The sequence below is a fragment of the Gymnoscopelus braueri genome, assembly GCF_963280865.1.
Source record: "Gymnoscopelus braueri genome assembly, chromosome: 4".
Taxonomy (NCBI): domain Eukaryota; kingdom Metazoa; phylum Chordata; class Actinopteri; order Myctophiformes; family Myctophidae; genus Gymnoscopelus; species Gymnoscopelus braueri.
The window spans coordinates 42,468,023-42,488,554 of NC_137605.1; the positions used below are offsets into that span (position 1 = coordinate 42,468,023).

A 20,532-nucleotide genomic window follows, 5' to 3' on the forward strand; every position below is an offset into this window, starting at 1 on the left:
ACACACACACACACACACACACACACACACACACACACACACACACACACACACACACACACACACACATATTCCTATTTTATTCACTTAAAACGAAGCACCAGCATTGTTGGCTGCTGGTGACCGTTAGAAGACACAGAGTGGATGTGAAGGGTTTCAGGTTGCATTTCCACTGGCCCAGAACCCCAGGAGCAACACTCGCACTGCTCGTCTCAAACACACACACACACACACACACACACACAATGCATACACACACACACTCCAGCAGAGACCACACTTCTCTGCTCCTACATTACAGGTCATTTATTCCCGTTTCAGCACTGCTCTTCTCTTTCCAGCCCTCCCCTATGCAGCAACCCCGTCCTCTTCCTTTCCCATCACCAGCTCTTCGTCATCATCATCATCTTTTTTTCTCTTTGCCTCTCTCACTCCTTTTGGTTCCTTTTCCTCGTTTTCACAGCGTGGCGCCTAAGGAGCGAGCCGTCTTGAGCAGTGGTTCCCAAACTTTTCAGCTAAAGGCCCAAAAGATACACTTGGTGTCTCGCGAGGACCAAAATGTACAAAAATACAAATTCCTCACTTTAGCCCTATTTCAGGGGTATTTAATAGAGTATGGAAATTGGAAAAAGACCCACAAAGATGGGTCTGTGAACCAAAAATGGGTCCCAACCTATTGTTTGGGGACCACTGGTCTAAAAGAGCATTCCTCCATGTGTATGTATGTCCCCCAAATGTTTGTGTGTCCTTGTGTCCATCTGCGGCTAATCTTGCAAAGCACTACACCGATCGGTGCCAGATTTCTTGTGCACGCTGCCAGTAGGCCAATGAAGTCCATTCCTGAATATTCTTTCACATTTTGTGATTTTTGTGTGTGAATATTCTTCACATAATCAATAAATTCAGATTCACTGTCGGGCAAGACTGACGTCATCAATATATCATCAATATTACATAAGCTTCACAGGAAATCCACACCCTGAAATAGACCCTGTCTTGTTTCCAGTTTCCAAACTCTTCCTCCTCATCCTCCCGTTTCCCACTAGTTTTTTCCCCGCCTCACTCCTGTCGTCTTCCTCATCCTTCTCTTCCTAATGTTTTACCCCCATTCGGTTTTTCTTTCAACACCTTTTATTACCTTTTGAAGGTATCGTCCCCTCCCTATCTACAGTGGAAAATCCTGAGTGTTCATTTAACTCTGAGAGTAAGGGTCCATTATGCTCTCGGAGTTAAATTAATACAAGGCCGCCGTACCTCTGCTTTAAATGCCAATGACATTAGCACTCAGGAGAATGGCTTCCATCTGGCACCAACGGGGCGAGAGATGAAGAGGGTTTTTCTTTTTCAGTGTTTTGAGGATGTGGTCATTGTTACCATAGAGTATAATCCTCAGTGTTCACTTATCCATTTGTAGCTCTGAGAGTTTAAAGTTAAATGAAGACTGAGGATTTTACAGTGTTGCTGCTCGTCCCAACTGCTTGTCACAATCGACTCAAATGTCCTTTATTTCGACCTCCCTTAGCTTCCATCAGCTCGACTAGAAATTTGCTGCTAATGGGTTTTTAATGAAACTGTAACAAATGCAGAAAGCCATTACACCGTGATTAAAGACGCGGCTCTCATTTTCTCCTTACATCGTTGGTTCGCTGGGAAGTCTGCTGCCAACCAGGGCTAGCGAGTGAGGCCTGGGTCTCACACACACACACATGCACGTAAATACACACTGTACACAGCTGAGTTTAAGTGAACAAACTTACAAATAGCCTCTACTGTACACAAACATTGCCACACACAGGACATGTATACAAAAAACTCTGTGCACACGTGCACAGTCTACACACACAAAGGCGTGCACACCTCATCATAAAGAGCTGACTGTAAAAACACAGCACACAGCCATGCAGCTGGAATCCATGGCCGATTGGGGGATTAGAGTCCGAAATGAACCCCGATGAATATCACACTGTATGACACTCTGAATAATTATCTCACTGACAACAGCTCATTACAAAAATGTGGTCTCTCTCTCCGCTCTCTGTTTCTCTATGTCTCTCTCTCTTTTGCTGAAAATAAAACCCACTACTGGGAAAGAAAACCCCAATTCTCAATGGACATATTGCTCTAATGAAATATTATAGTCAGAAAAGTACACAATGTCCTGCTGTAAGTGTCATAAATGAATTGCTATATTCTTCTTGTTTCTTTTTATTCTTTTTCTTCTTCAAGCTAAAATTGTGTGGGTAAAAAACTGATACAGGAAAGAAACTGCAGCTTCTGAAAGGGCCTCTGATTACATGGGAGTCAAGTTAAAGAATTCCTTACATTCGTGATTTTGGACCCCTAAGTATGCTCATTAATAATCCAATAGATGACATTACACTTTAAAGTGCGATCGAATGGCCGTGCCATCAATCAATCTACCTTAAAATGAACCAAAAAGTAATAAAACTGTAGCCTAAACCTTCAAAAATATACTAAAAATACATCTGCAGGGTTGTAGCCTATTTCAACTGAGTGGCTGAAATTAATGTGTAGTTTCCAAATGTTCAAAAGCAGTTATGAGCAGTTAGAGTAGTTATAATCCTTCCATAAAAACCTTGTCCAAGTCAAATTTCTTTTGTGAAACCACACACCGCAACTCTGCTAACTACTCAGCACATACTGTACATGTTTGTATTAACCAGACAGATAAACAACACAGCCTTGACTTCAAACAAAGGAAAGTCCAATCACAAAGTGCGCACACAGCACCGGTTTATTTGAAACTCTTGTTTATTTCTTTATACTCAAATGAATTATCTGTAATTTACGTCTTTTAAAGCCCTCATACCTACATAATTAGCATCACCACAACAAAGACAAGGCAGACTTGTGGGCTTTTCTTTTCTGTTATCATTTTAAACGGGGAACTGTTTACAAGGTCTGTGATACCAGAAGTGTTACTAAGCACATTTCAGCCCTGCATAATGTTACAATGAAAGCACTTGGTTAATTTTCATGTGCCTCCTTTCTTTCAGAAGCCCAGAAATATAACATGTTCATTAAAGAGCGGGAGGGGGTGGGGGGAAGGTTCCAAGGCCACTGCCAAAAAGGACTGCACAATTACAAAACTATTTCACTCTGGAACCCAGAGGAATCGCAACGAGAAGTCCCGCTGATGTCATCGAGGGCGGTGCTGCCAAGAGTGCCTCCGCTGTACCCAAGTCAAACTGGCTATGTTTAATATCTGCTTCTAACATGCCCAGAATAACAATAAAGACAAACAGGGAGCCAGGTTGTGGAGCAGACCCACAGAGCAGCAACAGCAAGGCTTCTGACTTTGACTTAGTTCAGTTGGACACCTTGTGCAGCTATTGTCCTTGGGTCTGAAATGAATTCAAACTGGGAGGATGTAATTTGCTACAGTTATGGGACAGTAACAAGGTACGATTTGAAAAGTGCCACACAGTAACAGGCCTCCCTTCACATTGCCGTGAGCCAGGCCTTGGGCTTAGTGCCCCCAACTAATCTCTAAAACATTGCACAGTAGTTTTGACAAGGGCCTGCCCTCTGCAAGATCTCTACAATGCACACCAAGTGGCACCATTATTGCCCCCTGCTCAATGTGACCTTCCAAGAGTAATTCAAGTCCACTACTGACCTATGTCGTGTGTGGATTTAAACCCTCCGAAATATTCCACAGACTTACACGCAAACCTGAGGTAATACCAACAGGAACCGATGTTGTGTTTATGCTACAGTAGCCGTGGCTGCTCCAGATAAAGTGTCCATTAATCAGATTTAAAGTTAATCCCATAACCAGGGTATTCATGCATAAAATCTTTGTTACAAAATGCCCTTTTCTTTTTTTACTAGTTCTTTTTCCACAGTAACAGAGGTAAGCTTTGGAAAGCAAAGGGAGCTCTATAAGCTCATATTTCAGCGCTTTCATCGCAGCTGACTGTGTTTGTTTCCGAGCAAAGGATTGTAAAGGATTGTAGTGACTGCAATCCTGAGCCCTGAAAAAAGGCCAAGAATGATGAGCCTGGGAGGGCTAGCAGTAGGTGCAGATAGGTGCACCGATGTAACTTTGAACAAAAGGGGCAGGATTTTTGGCACAGTCACAACGATTTCTCCAATTGCTGCCCATTCTAATTGTGGCTTTGACAGCTCTGTACACTAGATGCATGCTGGTGACCTGCACTATCAGCACTATCAAGACCTGTTACACCTACACAGACCCTTATCATCCTTTTTTACACTGTCAAGAGTTACCAACACAGAGGATTTTGCGGTGTAGATTAAGTGTCACTGTGGAAAAGGGCAAGCAACCAGATAAAGTGAGTCCAGGTAAGAGAAAGAAATAACAAAGAAAAAAGCCAGTAATCAGGGAGAGGGAAATAAAATGAGCAAGAGATGGAGTGAGAATGAAGCAGAATGGCATAAAAAGAGGTATTAAGGGAGAGTGAGACAAAGGGAGAAAGAGAAGTAGAGGGAGAGACAGAAAGAGAATGGGAAAAGGAGGGTGAAATTGTTCCTGATTTAGATCTGAGAGGCTCTGGTCCTTCAGATGTCTCCATCAGCTAACCACAAGCCCAGACTGAGCATGTGAGGCATGCTGCTCACGCTGGCACCGCTACCCCCTAATGCTAATAACTGCAATGTGTTAGCTACAATAAAACACTCCACACAGCCTTCTGACATACACACACACACACATTAAAATAAAACATACAAGTACAACCAAGCACAAAATAAATGTGCGCACAAGTAAACTTTGAGATCCCAATCACAGCTTTTTTCATTCAAACCATTGATTTTTTTTTTTTTTTTTCTCTTTCTATTAGATTATTATTTTTTGATGGATTTGCTGAGAGAGTGTGACTATTTACAGCTTGGTTTTCATCTACAGTAGTAACCAACTATGAGATGATGTTTATTTGTCTCTTGCAACAAATATTAGGCTCGGGAAAGACATCTCAATTACTGGCAGTATGTTGATTTTACAATGAGGATCTTACAACAGAAAGATTCAGTGAATCCTCCCTTTACTTTGGTAACTCGCTGACAACTAGTGGTCAGGACCTGCTTTCCAACATGATCATTATTGGCATCCATCTGTCAGGAATAGAATCGGGAACCTTCTCCAGCGTCGAGCGTCGTTTCATACGCAGCATTAGGTACATGATACAAGACATAAGCACCCTGTGAGCGGTGTAAGCGCCAACCTCAGAGAACAGCACAAGTGGTGGCTGAGGCTACTCTGACAACTTAATTGCACATGTGAGGTGCAGCTGGAAGGCACGTACTGTAAAGGCCTAAGTGTTCTTGGAGAGTATCAATGTTCTGAAATGCGGCGAGATAGAATAAATCAAACAGAGAGAAATGGGAGAGGACTTTCCGTCAATGTTGAGAAATACCAAAGCCATATTGTAGTGCGGTTTGAGCACGCAAACGGAATTCGGCGGGCCTCGTGTTTGCGTAGCTTTTATACAGCAAGGTTTCAAAGCAACTGAGGTACTGTCGACATTCATTAAGTCAAACAAGAGGTTGAAAGCTGTCATCTTTTTAACCCTGAATTGGAAACAAACGATTTCAGATGCAACCTGGTTCTTCTCTCGTGTTTTTTCGGAGGTCTCACATTGTCTATGGTGTGATGACAACACATATGTTATCTTCACAAGGATTTGAGGGTGAATCCTACAGTCCATCAAAAAGCAACAAGAGGCATGGCCCAGGCCTGAAGCCAGTGTGGAAAATAGTCATGTCCTTGTATCTCTCGATGCAATCTACCAGCCGGGGAAAACGGGAGAACACCCAGTACCTCCACTGCAATGCCCTGTCAGCTGGAAGTTATAACTGTCTCAAAGTTTTTGTGAAAGATTTACAGCAATTACTGCTCAATTATATCACATGTAAATTCTTATCATGATGGTCATTTTAAAGAAGCAATGTGGCCAATGTCAGGCCAGGGCGATACACTCCTTCAAGTGTGCCGTGTTTATTATCTTTTCAACTAACCATATGCCTTCTCTGTGGAATTTCGTTCACTTCTCTCCCCCACCATGGAGAGTGACATGTTGTGCAATTATTCATACTACATTCTAGTTCTCTTACCCACACATCACAGGGGCCCTGGTCAGCCAAGATGAAAGCAAACACTACCAACTCCAGCCCACACTAGTGGACAAGTGGATTCTGACTCAACACAAACCCACAAACTAGAGGACGGGACAAACGTCTGAAACTTTTTTTCCTGCTGCATTTCAGGAGCCAACGGCCGTCAGGAATACACACAAACCTGTTGCAATATGATTTAGTGAGAGCCGAACCAACGTTTTGCACAGTAAGTGGCTCGCTACTGGCTGTTCTCTGCACCACTGGTTTTACAGGCTAAAATGTCCTGCCTTATATGGCGTCAGTATTTCTGTAATAAGAGTGGAATTATTCATAGGTCAAAGGGGTGAGGGTCTGCTGAATGGAGTAAGCACTCACCCTGAGACATAAAACACAGACCACCCACAGTTTGTGTAACATGAAGTCATACAAGCCTACCTTTCTCCACCAAGAAATTACACACAGGGGCTCCCAGTTACCGTGTTACTCCTTTTAATAGCTCTCTGTTTCACCCAAAGTAAAAGAAAATGTCAGATGTATCCGTCTCTGTATAAGTCGTAATGGGCGATGACAAGAAGAAAGTGCAATGAAACGTGGGCCAACTATGGTGGCCATAGCCTGTGCAGGCCAAATGCAAACCTATTGCACACACACAGACATACAAACACTATAGTACATAATGCACAATGAATGCCTTCATTGAAAAGTAGTTGACAGTATTTGTTGAAAATCAATGTCTTGATGAAGCTATAGAGTTGTGTGACAATTTATGAGGAACATTTGTCATTGTGCTACAGCAACCTGTTGTATTAAGATATGTACTGTAGGATACAGTGAGAGCCAAAGGAGAGTTTTAAAAACAAGCTAACATGTTTAAATGCAACTCTCTAATCATTCCTTAAAGTGTCTGTTTACGAGCCTAATAAAATAAATGGGGTTCCTAATTGCAACTAAATCTCTTCCCAGACTTTTTGCATGAAGAGAGGACAAAAAAAGTTAGAATTACCCTCAACTGCAATGCAATCCCTATCAAGACAGTAAGCAATATCACCAGCAGCACCAAACAACTAATAGCCTCTGCTGGGGGATGTCTTTAGTCCGGATGGCCTGGGAGGAGGGATTAGACTGTAGAGCAACAGCATCCTGCCCAGTGTGTATTGATCACCACTTGACTCAGTGGATGCAGGAAGCCGCTGGGTTTAATTTTTCCCCAACTGCTTTCCTGTGTCTGAGGACTGTCTGAGCAGCTAAAGTAACCTCAGCCCACCAGGAACCCAAACCTCCCTCAAACCTCAAAGACAAAGCAGCCAAAGACAGTGGGTTATGTAGTCTCGCTGACTCACAGGCAATGGTGGCTGGGCATAGGCCTTCTGCTCGAATGACACACTTCATCATCGCCTTCTGCAGATGCTTTAAATCAAGATGGAATGCCATGCAGAAACCAGTGCAATGGGTCACTGTGCAGAAATAGCGAATGTTGGGAACGTGTGTGAAGCGTCAGAGGAAGTGAACTGCACTGTTGGCTGAAGACCTCTTCCATGTACGGCCGTCTACGCGTAGTCTTAAATCAAATACATGACATCACAAACCACTTCAAGAGGTAGATGGCAGATGCAAAGTGATAAAACATTCACCCTAATGTTGATGCTCTTTACTATTCTCTCCACGTCCATATGGGACGTGTCGAATGGTAGAAGGCCAGGGTGAAAGGGGACAGTTGGGTTGGGCTTTTTCATGAAGACTTTACCTGATGGCCTGACACATTGTAAACAATCTGAAGCCCCTACCTTCAAAGCCATAGATATGCTACTGTTGCTGACTACACAATTCAATGGACACTAGTAGCGCACAGTCATTCATATGCATTCAATGTCTGTTCCGTTCTCTGAACACATGCTATGGCTTCCAACCCGCTTGAGAAGGCAGCCCGCCCATATGGTGCCAACATCACTGTCTTTTTATCATTTACAGTCAGAGATGGGTTTAGTTACTACTACAGGGGGTTGGATTCAGGAAAAATAGATTCTCCAAAGCTGCATGTCTTCGCCCTCTGCCGCCTCAGTCCTGAAGACAAGGCCTGCTGAGCTGCTGATCAGACGGATTTATGGTGGAATCTCTGTAAGCCATTTGCTCCCTGCGAGCCGGAGAATCAAAGGCAAGATTTCCGGATGGCGTTGGGACAGAGATTATCCAGTTTGTGCTATCTGATTACAAACTTCCACAGGCTGTTTTCTTTTACTGGCTCAACTTTTCCCTTTGTGTTTTCTGACCTGTGATGGAGAGCGGTGTGGGTATGAGATGATTGGGCCCCATTCAATCTGAGGCAACTGCACATTACGGAGGCTTAGCGCACTAGATGGACATTATTAAATGGTGTGCTTGAATGACACAATGATGTGTCCCTAAAAATATAGTCCTTAAAAGAGCTCAAAAAGACAATGCAAGAAAAAACATTAAAATTTAATCTTTTTTCTTGAAAGATTCTATTGTCACTCTGCAATAGCCTCATGAATACCAGTCTATCAGTGCAAATCATAAAATGAGGCATAACTAAAGAGCTCCTCCACAAGATCCCAAACACTTTGACAGATGGGAGAAGGAACAGCTCTTACATCCCTGGTTGCCTAACCAATGACTGTGAGTTGTGGATTCAACTCCTGGGTGGGAAACCACATATGGTATAGCAGTAGCATCCAGAGTACAGTAGCTCCTGAAGGGGGAATCAGCAGTGCATCTGAGGTCACACTGCTTAAACAGCTACAGCATAAGGCCTGTGTGAGCCTTTGATAATGGCATTGCTATAATTCAAAGACAGTCTATGTCTATCAAAGACACAGATAGCTACAACATCTACATTAAGTAATCAGCCATACTGCAATGTGCACACTCAGCTTTTCAACAATGCAGCCTTTAGCCTGGTAGGTGGTAGATATCGTGGTGGAATAACAACTTAGGGGTTTTCAGAAGTCTTTAAGAATGGAAAAAGGGGTTCCCTAATTCACATGTATTATCCATTATTTAGGAGCAATGAGGTTTGGTTGTGTGAAGCCCTAAAAATAGTTTGGAAGGAATCTAGCAGAAGAAAGGGCCTCGTCGTGACTGTATGCCAAACCAACAAGTCTCGAAGGCACCTCCCCAAATCATCTTGAGGCAATGCATCAATCAGAACCTCCACATCAGGGGTAAATGCACTCAGCAGCCGTAAAACTCCCAGATCAAGCAGCGAGCCGAGCCAAACCCAGAAGGACCTCCTCAGTAAACCCCAGCCCTTATCTTTGTCTCATAAAAACGAAAGAGTGCCTGGGAGTGTTGTGATCCTGTGTAACTGCTGTCCAGTTTCTCTCTGTCTTTGCTGATCGCACCTCATCTTCAACATCTGGAGCCGTTTACCAGGACATCAGGAGAAGAAGAAAAAAAAGAGACCTGCCCCTAATTTTGCTACATTACATCAATGTTAGCTGTTGGGTCTTTCATTAGGCACTAGGTTCAACCCTGCCAAGTTCTGCTCGTGTGCTACAAGCAGCTACAAATATAAGAATAAAACTCCACAAAAAACAGCCACACAATAAATTCTGATAATGTTCTTTCCACCCCCAAAGGTTTCATCCATCTCCTCATAATGGTGCAGAGTTTGAAGGCAGTGAAGCTTGAAACCAAATGTTCAGAATCACACCACAGACCAGCTATAATCACACCACATTTAAATTGGAAACTTTAAAATGTCATTGCACCTAATGTAAGAAATTAAATATACCAAATATAACAAAAGCTGGTCTGGATGTGAATGACTTGGTCTGGTGCTGGTTACACCGAAGACTGCTGCTAACTCGCTCCGTAAGATCGCTCTCCGAAGACCTCCGTGGGACAAATCAGATACTAGATGGAGACCTTATGAGGTCTATTAATAACTCCAGTTTCCATAGGAGTTCCATACATACAATGACAGATTTAAAGGCATTGTTTCATCCCCATCATTTCTTGACTATTTCAGACTGCTTTTTAATTTACAACTGGCTCAGATCAAACAGATCACTTATATCAAATAACGTCAGACAGACGTATGGGCCACTCTGAGAGTGCCTTTGTACGAAAGGAAAAAAGATGAAATTGGCTACTACAAAACCCTTTCATCCCCATGACCAATCTCTTGTTACATATAGTGAGCTCTTAGGCATAAGCGAGGGCTTAGTCTAATTTCACATGGCAATGTCTACACTAATAATTCAACTAATGCATGAACCGCCAACATTGAAAAAATATCAGGCTAAACTGATAGCATATATTGATTAGAAGTCATACAGGCAGAGTAGAGAAAAATAATTGAGCCACATTGAAGAATACAAAAAGCCTTTACTTAATCTTATCCAATTTTACATACCAATGAAAATCCAGCCTAGAAATCCAAATGTTTATCTAAATGTGGCTCTAGCTACTGGATATCACAATAACAAACAACAAAAACGTAATGCATTTGTTCATAAATGGCCTCCAGTTTGTAAAACTAATGTCAAAGTCGAGCTGACAAACTTCTTTCTGTTACCATATTTTTTGCACCAAAAGTCCTCATTACAGCCTATTTTAAGCAATTACACTGTCAGCAGGAGCTGTAATCTCCAACTGCAGCTAAACGCCCACATTTCCACATTTGCTGGAAACTATAATTGTGCACTGCTCTTGGTGCTTTGCAGATGGGCCCTATTGAGCAATTTGAATATCCCTAATATTACCCAGTTCCTCTCTCGGGGGGGAAACACGAACATTAAAAAGCTCCAAATAATTCCGGTCAAATTACACAACCCTTAATGAACTTCAAAAGACACATGGATGTTTTTTCAGGCAGTGGTCAGGCTTTAACTGTAATTATGAAAACAAACCATATTAATGATATCATTTATCATTTCCACACTTTGGCCGCATGAGGCCCACCACAAAGTTCCTGCCTCCAGTGAAAACAGAGAAACACTAGTTAATCTACTAAACTTTAAGTGTAAGATTTTCCGTTTACAGATCAAGTTTTTTTCACAGCTTTTTAGAAAATCTGAAGGGCCTTCATCCAAATTACTTAAGGACTTAAGGAGAACCCTCATAGCCCAGGTTTGACAAAAGCCTAAGCCAAAGTTCTTCCATCTCCCTGCTGTAACCTGATTAATTGGATTGGATCTGGGCCTGATGTGTACATGGACTGGATATAAAATCACCTGAGGAAAATTGCTTCAGGCCCATATGATATTTTCCTTTGAACAAGGAAATTCTCGCTATCTCGGTGAGCTGTGAGGAAGTGCAATTGTAGAGATGACATGACAAATAAATTATGCTACAGTGAAATGTTATAGCAGTGTTGAAAGTATGGTTTACTTATAACAAATGTATTAAATGATAAATTAAGGAAATTCTACAACTAATATAAGAAACGTTGGCTATAGTTCTTTGGCTTCAGAACACAGGAGTTAGTGAGAAGTACTGCTGCCGCCCCCTCAGATAGGAAAGAAGTGTAGTGGCTCATTTAAATTCCTGCTGCTAGCAAGACTTCTGTTGTAAGTTTGGCTTGGTGCCAAATTGTGTCTCATGGGTCTACATACCATTGAATAATTTGTCCAAATGTCATTTGCAATTTTCCAAAAATCTTTTTCTTGACCGGGAGCTTTTTAGAAAACATCTGTAACAAATACTTGTTTTGAGAATATATGAGAGTGCATTACATTGGTACTTCATGACCTTAAGCTGTACACGTTGCATTAAAACAAGTTAAGATTTCCATTGGACTGGAAACCTGATCACTTGAGCAGTAGCCATCTGCATAGTATGATATTTACCATTAGTTCTCGACTGCTCAAGCTCATGTGTTACAAATCTTTTGCTGCAGTCTATATAATTAGCTGTAATTGACTTCCCTTGAAATGTGTTTCTTCTGGGACATCTGGCCTTGAAACTTCCACCTTCCTATACTGGCCAGCACTGAGCTCCGCTTTCTGTTTGCTGAACTGCATGGGTGGTAAAGGTAGGACCAGACTCTTCTGCAAAAATAAATCTAAGAAAAATGTCTTTCATACGACATACTTCAAAAAATTAAAATATTTATAATCAAACCTAAACACAATAATATAAATATTGCTCTTTGGATAATTGTTTTCAGATTCCTGTCCCTGATGGTGCATGGTACAACTCAAGGTAGCTTTTATACTGACAAGGACATAGTGACACTTTATTACAAGCACAACCAAAGTTGGCAGAATTGTGGAACAACGTTGACCCTGGAATGACTGTTTCCTAAATGTCAGTCTTGTTGCAAAGACGCCTTGCACTTCACTGACTATGAAGAGAGAGAGGCCACTGACTTGCCAAAGACAAAAATTGTTGAGAGAACTTAATAGCAGTGGTCAAATCAACAGTAAGAGTAGCCCCTCAGTTTTGAATTCTCTGAATATTTCTGGTTGCTGCATAGAAAAGTCCTTCTGAAGAGTATTCTGCTGAGTTAGAGCACTCTGTTCTCTTTACGGGCAAACATTATGGGAAAATAGTACCAAACATATTTCAGTCGCAAAAATACAAAAGAAATTTGCAGATATATCCATTTTATCATCTGGTCCAAAAGTCTGATGCATCTGTTGATAAACTGAAAAAGCATTTGCAAATGGTTCATTCTGGTAGCATGAATGACGATGCACTTTCATCCCGCGAACTAAAATGTGCTCCTCATTGGAGAATGTCTTTACAACACTTGCCAACACTCTCCCTCTTTCTTTTCCCCCAGAAGCTTTTGAAAATGTAGATCAAAATACAAAGCAAAGTATAAAAAGCATGACATCATCGCTGCGCGTAAATGAGGCGTGATTTATTTGCTTTAAGTTTCTTTGTTTTGTTTTCCTATTTTCTTCAGGGCATTCCTCATCAGACCTCAAGTCATCAAGAGTAATTAAACAGTGATCAGAAAGATAAAAGAAACTGCTACTTAACCGTGTCAAATTAACAAGTTTTAAGCCCCGTCTGGGCAGTGCCTTACCGCACCATGACAAAATGGTGATAACATGGTCATGTTCAATCATCAACCACTGTGATTGCAGTAAAGCAGCTCCTTGGCCACTCTCTCCCCTGACAGCCTATGATTTTCAGACGATGGTGCAAGGGTGGGTGTTCTATAGTTAACCAACTCTACTTTGGCAAAAAGTCAACACAGTGGAAGAATAAGTACTGTAAAAATGTATATTAACCTACAAGAAAATGATGCATTACTATAGTAAAGTATGTGTTAAAAAATGAATTACAATGCAAACCAATTAAGCATCCAGTAGGCCATATGGTTTTGGCGCATGAGTACCCAGGATAGAGTGTCTCTCCAACGCAAAGTACTGACCTGGGCTCCATCCCTCAATTTGAGGATGCACTCCATGGTGTTGATAGTGATGACTACCGCCTCGGAACCCAGCTTTGTCCATGGTACGTGGATACGCAGCTCATGGATGTGCCCACTCATGAACGTGAAGGGCAGCTTCAACTCCTGTTAAATACAAAAATGTTTGAGGATAGCATTAAAATTATATAGCAAGGACCGTCTATGCTAATACTAAATCTGTGCAGACAATACTGTAAAGGCATATGATGTTATAATAACTAAGGCATCAAGAACATTGGGCTGTGTTTTTGAAAAATAAAAATTTAAGATGAGAGGAAAGCAAAAACAATGGCAACACATTATAAATTTGTTACGCCTATAACAAAATCAGTAAGATTTATTCAGAGGCTGAAGAATCATTGTTCTCCATCTTGAACTACTCTGCCTCTGTGTGAGAATGAGTCCCATGAAACCAGATTGCCTACACACAAGTTTCACATGCTTCTTCCAAACTCCAAGCCAAAAAAACAATAATCAAACATATTTCTGAGGAAAAGCTGTCATGAATTTACAGTATGTCTGTTTGAGAAACCCCACGCTGTTTCACTTAAACCTCACTCCACTCACTAAGAAGATGATTTCTAATTACTTCTCCGTACATAAGACATTGTCCAAATTCAGTACAATGGAGCAAACTACAAAAGGGAGGAAAACTGCCAAGGTTTCGACACAGAGTTACACATCCAAACCCTAACAGAATTCCCACTGTCGGCTGACTCAAAGCTGCTTCCAATAAGAACTTTCATCACGATCTCTGTTGTGTTAGGTAGTGTTTTGGTCTGCTTTTTAGGAGCAGTCAGAACCCACTCAAGGGAAGAGAAACTTCTTTCAGCTCATAGCAGATTGATCCAATCCAGACATTACAAGTGTAAAAAAGCACACTGTGTCAAAATAACACTGCAGAGCAAAATATCCAAGTAAATCTATCAAACCTCTTCAACATGAGTTGACAGGAAAGATACTGTGTGAGTGCCTGGCTGAATTTCATTGCTGTGGTTCTTTCCTTATTCTGGTCAAGACAATATAGTATAGATACATGTAGAAGGTGGAGCAGAGCGGAAAAACATGCTGGAGGGGTGCATATTTATACTACCCTCATAGATTTGTATAATCCAAACCATGTTTGATTTTTTTTTAGACTAGGGGTGAACAAAATCTACTGTATATTAGGCCTGGGCAATATGGACTGAATCAAATATCACAATGTTTTTTAACAAATACCTCAATATCAATATGTTGACGATATTGTGGGAATGATTATTGGTGCATTATTTGATAAATAATAATCAGCAATACCTATATAATAACTAGGGTACGTTCACCTTGTAGAATGTTGACAATAGTTTACATTTTGTGAGAAATGTGCATATGATATGGGGGGTTATTTATCAGCTTGACCGATCACAATAAATGGTGTCTTGAGATTCCTGGCCCAACCCTCCACAACAGATATTCAAATTGCCCCTTGCTTAGCCTGAAGTAAGCTTTAAAATGAGCTTTGTACAGACCAAGCTCCCAGATGAGGTTGTGATATGCCCTGTACCACTGTCGGAGGTGAAGGGTGGAGGATTTTGTACAGTGTGAACTGTACACTGTGAACTGTAAGTGTAAGTGGGTAAAGGCAAATAGTAGTAGAACAACTACTAACTAGATCAGTCAGGTAAGTTCTAATGCAGCCTCAGTCTGCACTGTATCACAATATTGCAAGAAAGTATGTGGTTCCAGAATTTGACATTTCAGTCATCTGAGGACCCACAATAAGGACCCCCCAGGAGGACCATCATACTCGACTCTGAGTGATCATCGATGATGATGATTACAATATTATAATATTCAAAATGCAAGATGATAACTAGTGTAAATTATTGCCTGCCCGGTCCTACTGTACATATCTATTATTTAAATGTTAAGAATTACTTCAAATTACTTCACAATGCTGAAAGCCAACAAGAGAGTTAGGCCACATCACTGTTAGTTGTATAATGCATGTGGCCAGAGCGAATGTGTTGGCACTAGTAATTATTAAAAGTACTAGCAAAATAAGTCACAGTATGTGTTTAAAGCAACTTCAATGTTTTTCATATCAGCTAACATCACCTCTAATCATCAGACAGTTTCTGTTTAAAAGGAGGATAGATGACAAAAAAGGGACAAGGTTCATTTGGTTTAGTTTATCATCAGCAGGACAGAAAGAATATTTAATATGCCCCACTCATAGTTGAAATTGAAATACAACTTAATCTACATTGAGTACCTATTTCAATTAAACACTAAAACATGAGGCCATGGTATATCATGGTATAATGATTATATCACAGCCTCTCGTGTACTAGTGCTTTTATATCATGGTTGCCAGCAATTAGCAACCAGATTGACCCACAATTGTAACCAAAAACGTTTTTAACTGTTTATTTTTCAATTTATGTATATGGTTACAAATCAAAACCTCTCACACAATATAGCACTCGGTTATTTTAATTATATAAAAGGAGGACTTCTATGCTTCTCTGTTATAATGGGGGAGCTCAAATTTGACCAAGTTATGATATTCCATCTCAATCAAAACTGCATGGAATTTCTGCAACCCAGGGAACATAGCTGCCTATTGACTGAAAACAGGTTCTGTCTGTGTCATGCAAAGTGTCTAGAGTGACTCCAAAGTCAATATTTCTGATCTCGTCAAAAGGTTAAAGAGAGCTTGAGGCAGAAGTTTTACACACCTGCTCTAGGACATCCAACTTCAGGTCCAGCTTGCTGAGAACCACATCTCCTCCCCACAAAGACAACTGCAGGTCAGAAGGCTTGAGATTCTTAATGTATTTGTTTACATAGCTCATCAGAAGCGGTGTAACATAGGACTCCAACATCTTGCCCTTGCCCTGGAAACACATGCATGGAACAACAAATACGTTAGGAGTTAGGTCCAATTCCGATCCCGATTTTGGATCACCGGCTACCAATATTTTGACCCATACATTAGATATGGATTTGATTTTCAAAAATAGAAAATTCAAACATAGCCGATCGACAAGACACGTTGTGAACTTGTAGATATGCTATTTTTGAAAACCTTTGTAGACTAGTGAAAATGTTCTCCTATAATGCCAGGCCCAAAATAGGGACAAGTGGTTAAAAATTGGGACACAAGCTGCATAATTTGCCGATACTGATGTCCTCAAAAGAAATTAATAATGGGCGATATATTAGACAATACGATTTACCGGTCTGGCTCTAATTAGGATATTTAATTTATGATTATTACAGGAATTATTTTCACCATATATTGAAAAAAGGAACACAATGTACTACAACAATCTTTCAGGAGGGATGGGCAGAGGATATTATAAGAGAGCAAGTGAACTACTCTAGAAAACCTGAACTTATTATTGGGCCTCCTTTAATCAATGCCTCATCACAGAGCAATACATTACTTAATCTGAATAGCTATAACTGAATGAACTATATCAGGACATGTTGGAAATTGTAACTACTTGGTTGGTTAGCCTTTCAATTCTGATAATTGGGGTTAGCTCAGAATCAACTTTATTGTCACATCACAGGTTTACAGGTGTAAAACAGTGGGTGAAATTCATTTTTGTGCAAGGCAAGCTCTACATTGTTTTTGTTATGTCCATAAGAGAAGGGGGAGAAGAAGAAGAAGAAGAAGAGGGGGGCAAGGGGGAAGAGAGATCAATAAAAGCAAAATAAATATAAAACAAAACAAATTATCTACATATTTACACATAGTACCGTATATCTATCCGGTGCGGTAAGTACCTGAGGTAAGATATAAGGTGCGGTAAGTACCTGAGGTAAGACATAAAGGTGCGTGAGCATAGCAGCAGATATATACTGTACATGATAGGCTATGGACGTTAGTTAAGGTGCAAGAAACAAAAAATGGGATTATGGTGCAAAGGTCGTCAGGTCGATAATAAAGTAGATTTTTCTCCTGATTTGACTGTCTTAAAAAAGCCATTTTAGTATGAAAATCTTGGGAAGATTGTGTAACTTGTGACAATCGGTCCAATATTTAGTTCAGTGACTATGGGGCTAAAGAATGGTTCAGAAGCTGTGTTCATGTTCACTCTTCCATTGGAATTAATAGACTTCAACTTGCTTCTGGTCTCCTAAAAAGGCGTCCAACTACTTCACACAGATACGGGAAGTAAACCTGAGATGGCAAGTCTTGCTATTTTTGTCTTGGGCTATAGTACTAGAATGGCTGTGATATTACATACATTTCATGTATTCCACATACACAGCAGCCATTATGAGCCATAGATCACTCCTACATCGGTGAGTCATAGCAGCAGCATTAAAGGTTGCAGTGCTGCATGTACACACCCAATAATTAATAGATGAAACTCGAGTCAACTATTGTAAGTCATCTAGTTCCATATCCATTTGAAGGTTCTGGTATAAAACGTGTATTTAATAAAATATCTCCACTTTCCCACGAGTTTCACATGGACCACATATCTGCAGTGAGCACATACGGTAGGCAGGTGCGAGTGTGCCCCATACTGTATGCGCTCACTGGAGGTGATATAGTAAACTCGATGACAACAATAGCTTTGATTAATAGACTGAATACTTTATTAACAGTTTGCAAAAAGTACAGAGGTACAGTTATACAAGAATGCTAAAAGGATGACACAAAAAGCCCTGAGGGCTTGTTTCCATTGCGGTCATATGTATTCAATTCATCAAGACATATAAAGGCATACTATGCAAGAAATCACCAATACTAGGAGCAGTAAAAGTATATTTACAGAAAAACAGTGGGGGTCATTTCTTTTGGCAAGCGCAGAAGACTTTGAAATTGCAGACCCCAAGTCGCTGCAATTAATTATGGTTGTGTGTATATTTGGAATACATGACATATGTTTGTAATATCACAGCCATTCTAGGGCTATGACTAGCTGTAGTATACAACCCTCGTAGACGTATTTATGATTCTGACGTTTTCAATCTACGAGAGTTGTAGGGTGCACTTCCTATAGTGCTTTGGACTTTCTGCACTATGCCCCGTAGACACTCCAAACATTGTACAAAATGAAAATAAAGGTGCTTACCGCCGAGCCCCAAATGTTAACTGGGTCTACGGGGTAGTAGTGTAATGTAATAATCCATATCTTTCAATAAAGAAGTGTTTTAATGCCGTCTGTGGCCGATTCTGTCGGAAGTTCCCAATGGGCGGTAGTGACGTGAGTGACGGGGCGCATCCGGTGGAAACCGGAATTACACTAAATGTAAACAGGAAGTTAACGAGGGTGAAAAAATGGCGTTCGGCCACAGACGGCATTAAAACACTTCTTTATTGAAAGATATGGATTATTACATTACACTACTACCCCGTAGACCCAGTTAACATTTGGGGCTCGGCGGTAAGCACCTTTATTTTCATTTTGTACAATGTTTGGAGTGTCTACGGGGCATAGTGCAGAAAGTCCAAAGCACTATAGGAAGTGCACCCTACAACTCTCGTAGATTGAAAACGTCAGAATCATAAATACGTCTACGAGGGTTGTATACTACAGCTAGGCTATGACAGTTACACAGAGAACTGTAAAGATGCTGAGTCTATTTTATGTGCATTGCTTGCAAGTCAAGATGACATAGGCGCTTGTGGAATTCCAGGTATTCAACTTTTGAGTATCAGTGCAACTTAGAATCTAAGTTGCACTCCTTACAACTCCATCTAAGTCTTAGATGACAGGAGTTAGTCAAGTTAGCTACGCTACTCCCTAGTATCTACGCACCTTATTACACCTTATTCTTGTGGACAACCGGTGATTAAAGACGTAATTAATTTGATTACCTATCGAAACATGTCTTAGCAGGCAGATACTGTAAGATGAACAAGTTACTGCTTAGCAGACTAGCAACCAATGCTGCTATGCTGTCATTCTAAACAGAGAAGCTAAGCTAACTGCTCGTTGAGGGGGTAGCAGCAGTGGTGCCAGCAAACCGAAGCGTCCTGCCACCGCTCGGATAAAACGTAACGTTGTCTCCTTACTTAATCGCTGCAGTTTCCCTGCTGAAGCTATGCCTTCAATTCCACAGCCATAACAACACATTCATCCCGTTTAGCTGCTGAAGTGAACACATCCCTCCATGGTCTCAGGCAAACGTCATCAGAGTAAACAACAACACACTTCCTTATGCCCTACTTCCACTGCGTCACGTCCTGTGCAGTGTTGCCAGATTCTGTGAGATAAATAAGCCCAAAAAGAAGCAACTAGACCACATGAGCACTTTATAAACCAACCTGCTATCGGCTGTTGAAAATAGCAGATCTACAATCTGTTACAAATTCTTGCAATAAAATGTGGAATATTTTGAATATATTTTTTTTAAACATTCTTTAACAACACAAATGCTCCCTGGCACAAAACATTTTCATTTTCAAAATATTTGAGAACCACTGGCTTAAATAATGATAAAAAAATATGGAAGCAAGCCTAAATAAGCACACCTTGGAAACAAGCCCAAAAAAACGCAACCCGCAACTACCAATTTTTACAAGCAACTTTACATAAAAAGAAGCCCAATGTCGCTTATAATAAGCCGACATGGCAACGCTGGTCCTGTGACGTAGTACTGTCGGCTCATCCCCCCTGGAAACTCCCACTTACCTGCTAGCAGTTAGTGGACACAGCCGGGTGGCCAGGATCATAACTCCATGGCCAGGATAGACCCCCATCTGCCTTTCCGAAACAGTGGATCGGGACCAGACCGGGACCCATTTGTGGATTGCGGACCGATTTTTGCGGGTCGCGAGTAAATATCCCATGTTTTTCATTTCAAAAGATTTTTCAACAGTTCAAACTAAAAAATCTCAACTTTTCATTTATTAAAAACAATTAAAAAAAAAAGTCAAAAGTAAAATATATTTCAAAAATAAAATCTGAAAATCTAATAATTTCCATTAAAAAAATATATGTTTAGGAAGTAGTGAAAATAGCAGATCTACAAGCTCACAATGCCACATGTTGTGAGCTTGTAGTTCTGCTATTTTCACTAGTTTGGGTCCCAGGCAA

General features: G+C 40.8%; 1 protein-coding gene across 4 annotated transcripts in view; it reads right to left on the bottom strand.

The window, feature by feature from the left end:
* Positions 1–19,617, bottom strand: part of vps13b (vacuolar protein sorting 13 homolog B) — a 449,591-nt gene extending 429,974 nt beyond the window's left edge. For all 4 annotated transcript variants that reach the window (XM_080427213.1, XM_080427214.1, XM_080427212.1 and 1 more), the window contains exons 1-3: positions 19,509–19,617; positions 16,207–16,365; positions 13,448–13,591 (exon numbers count right to left, since the gene is read on the bottom strand). In XM_080427213.1, the coding sequence (XP_080283339.1) occupies positions 13,448–13,591; positions 16,207–16,353 (291 nt within the window). In that variant the 5' untranslated portion in view covers positions 16,354–16,365; positions 19,509–19,617. The remainder of the gene's footprint in view (positions 1–13,447; positions 13,592–16,206; positions 16,366–19,508) is intronic.
* Positions 19,618–20,532: the final 915 nt, after the last annotated feature.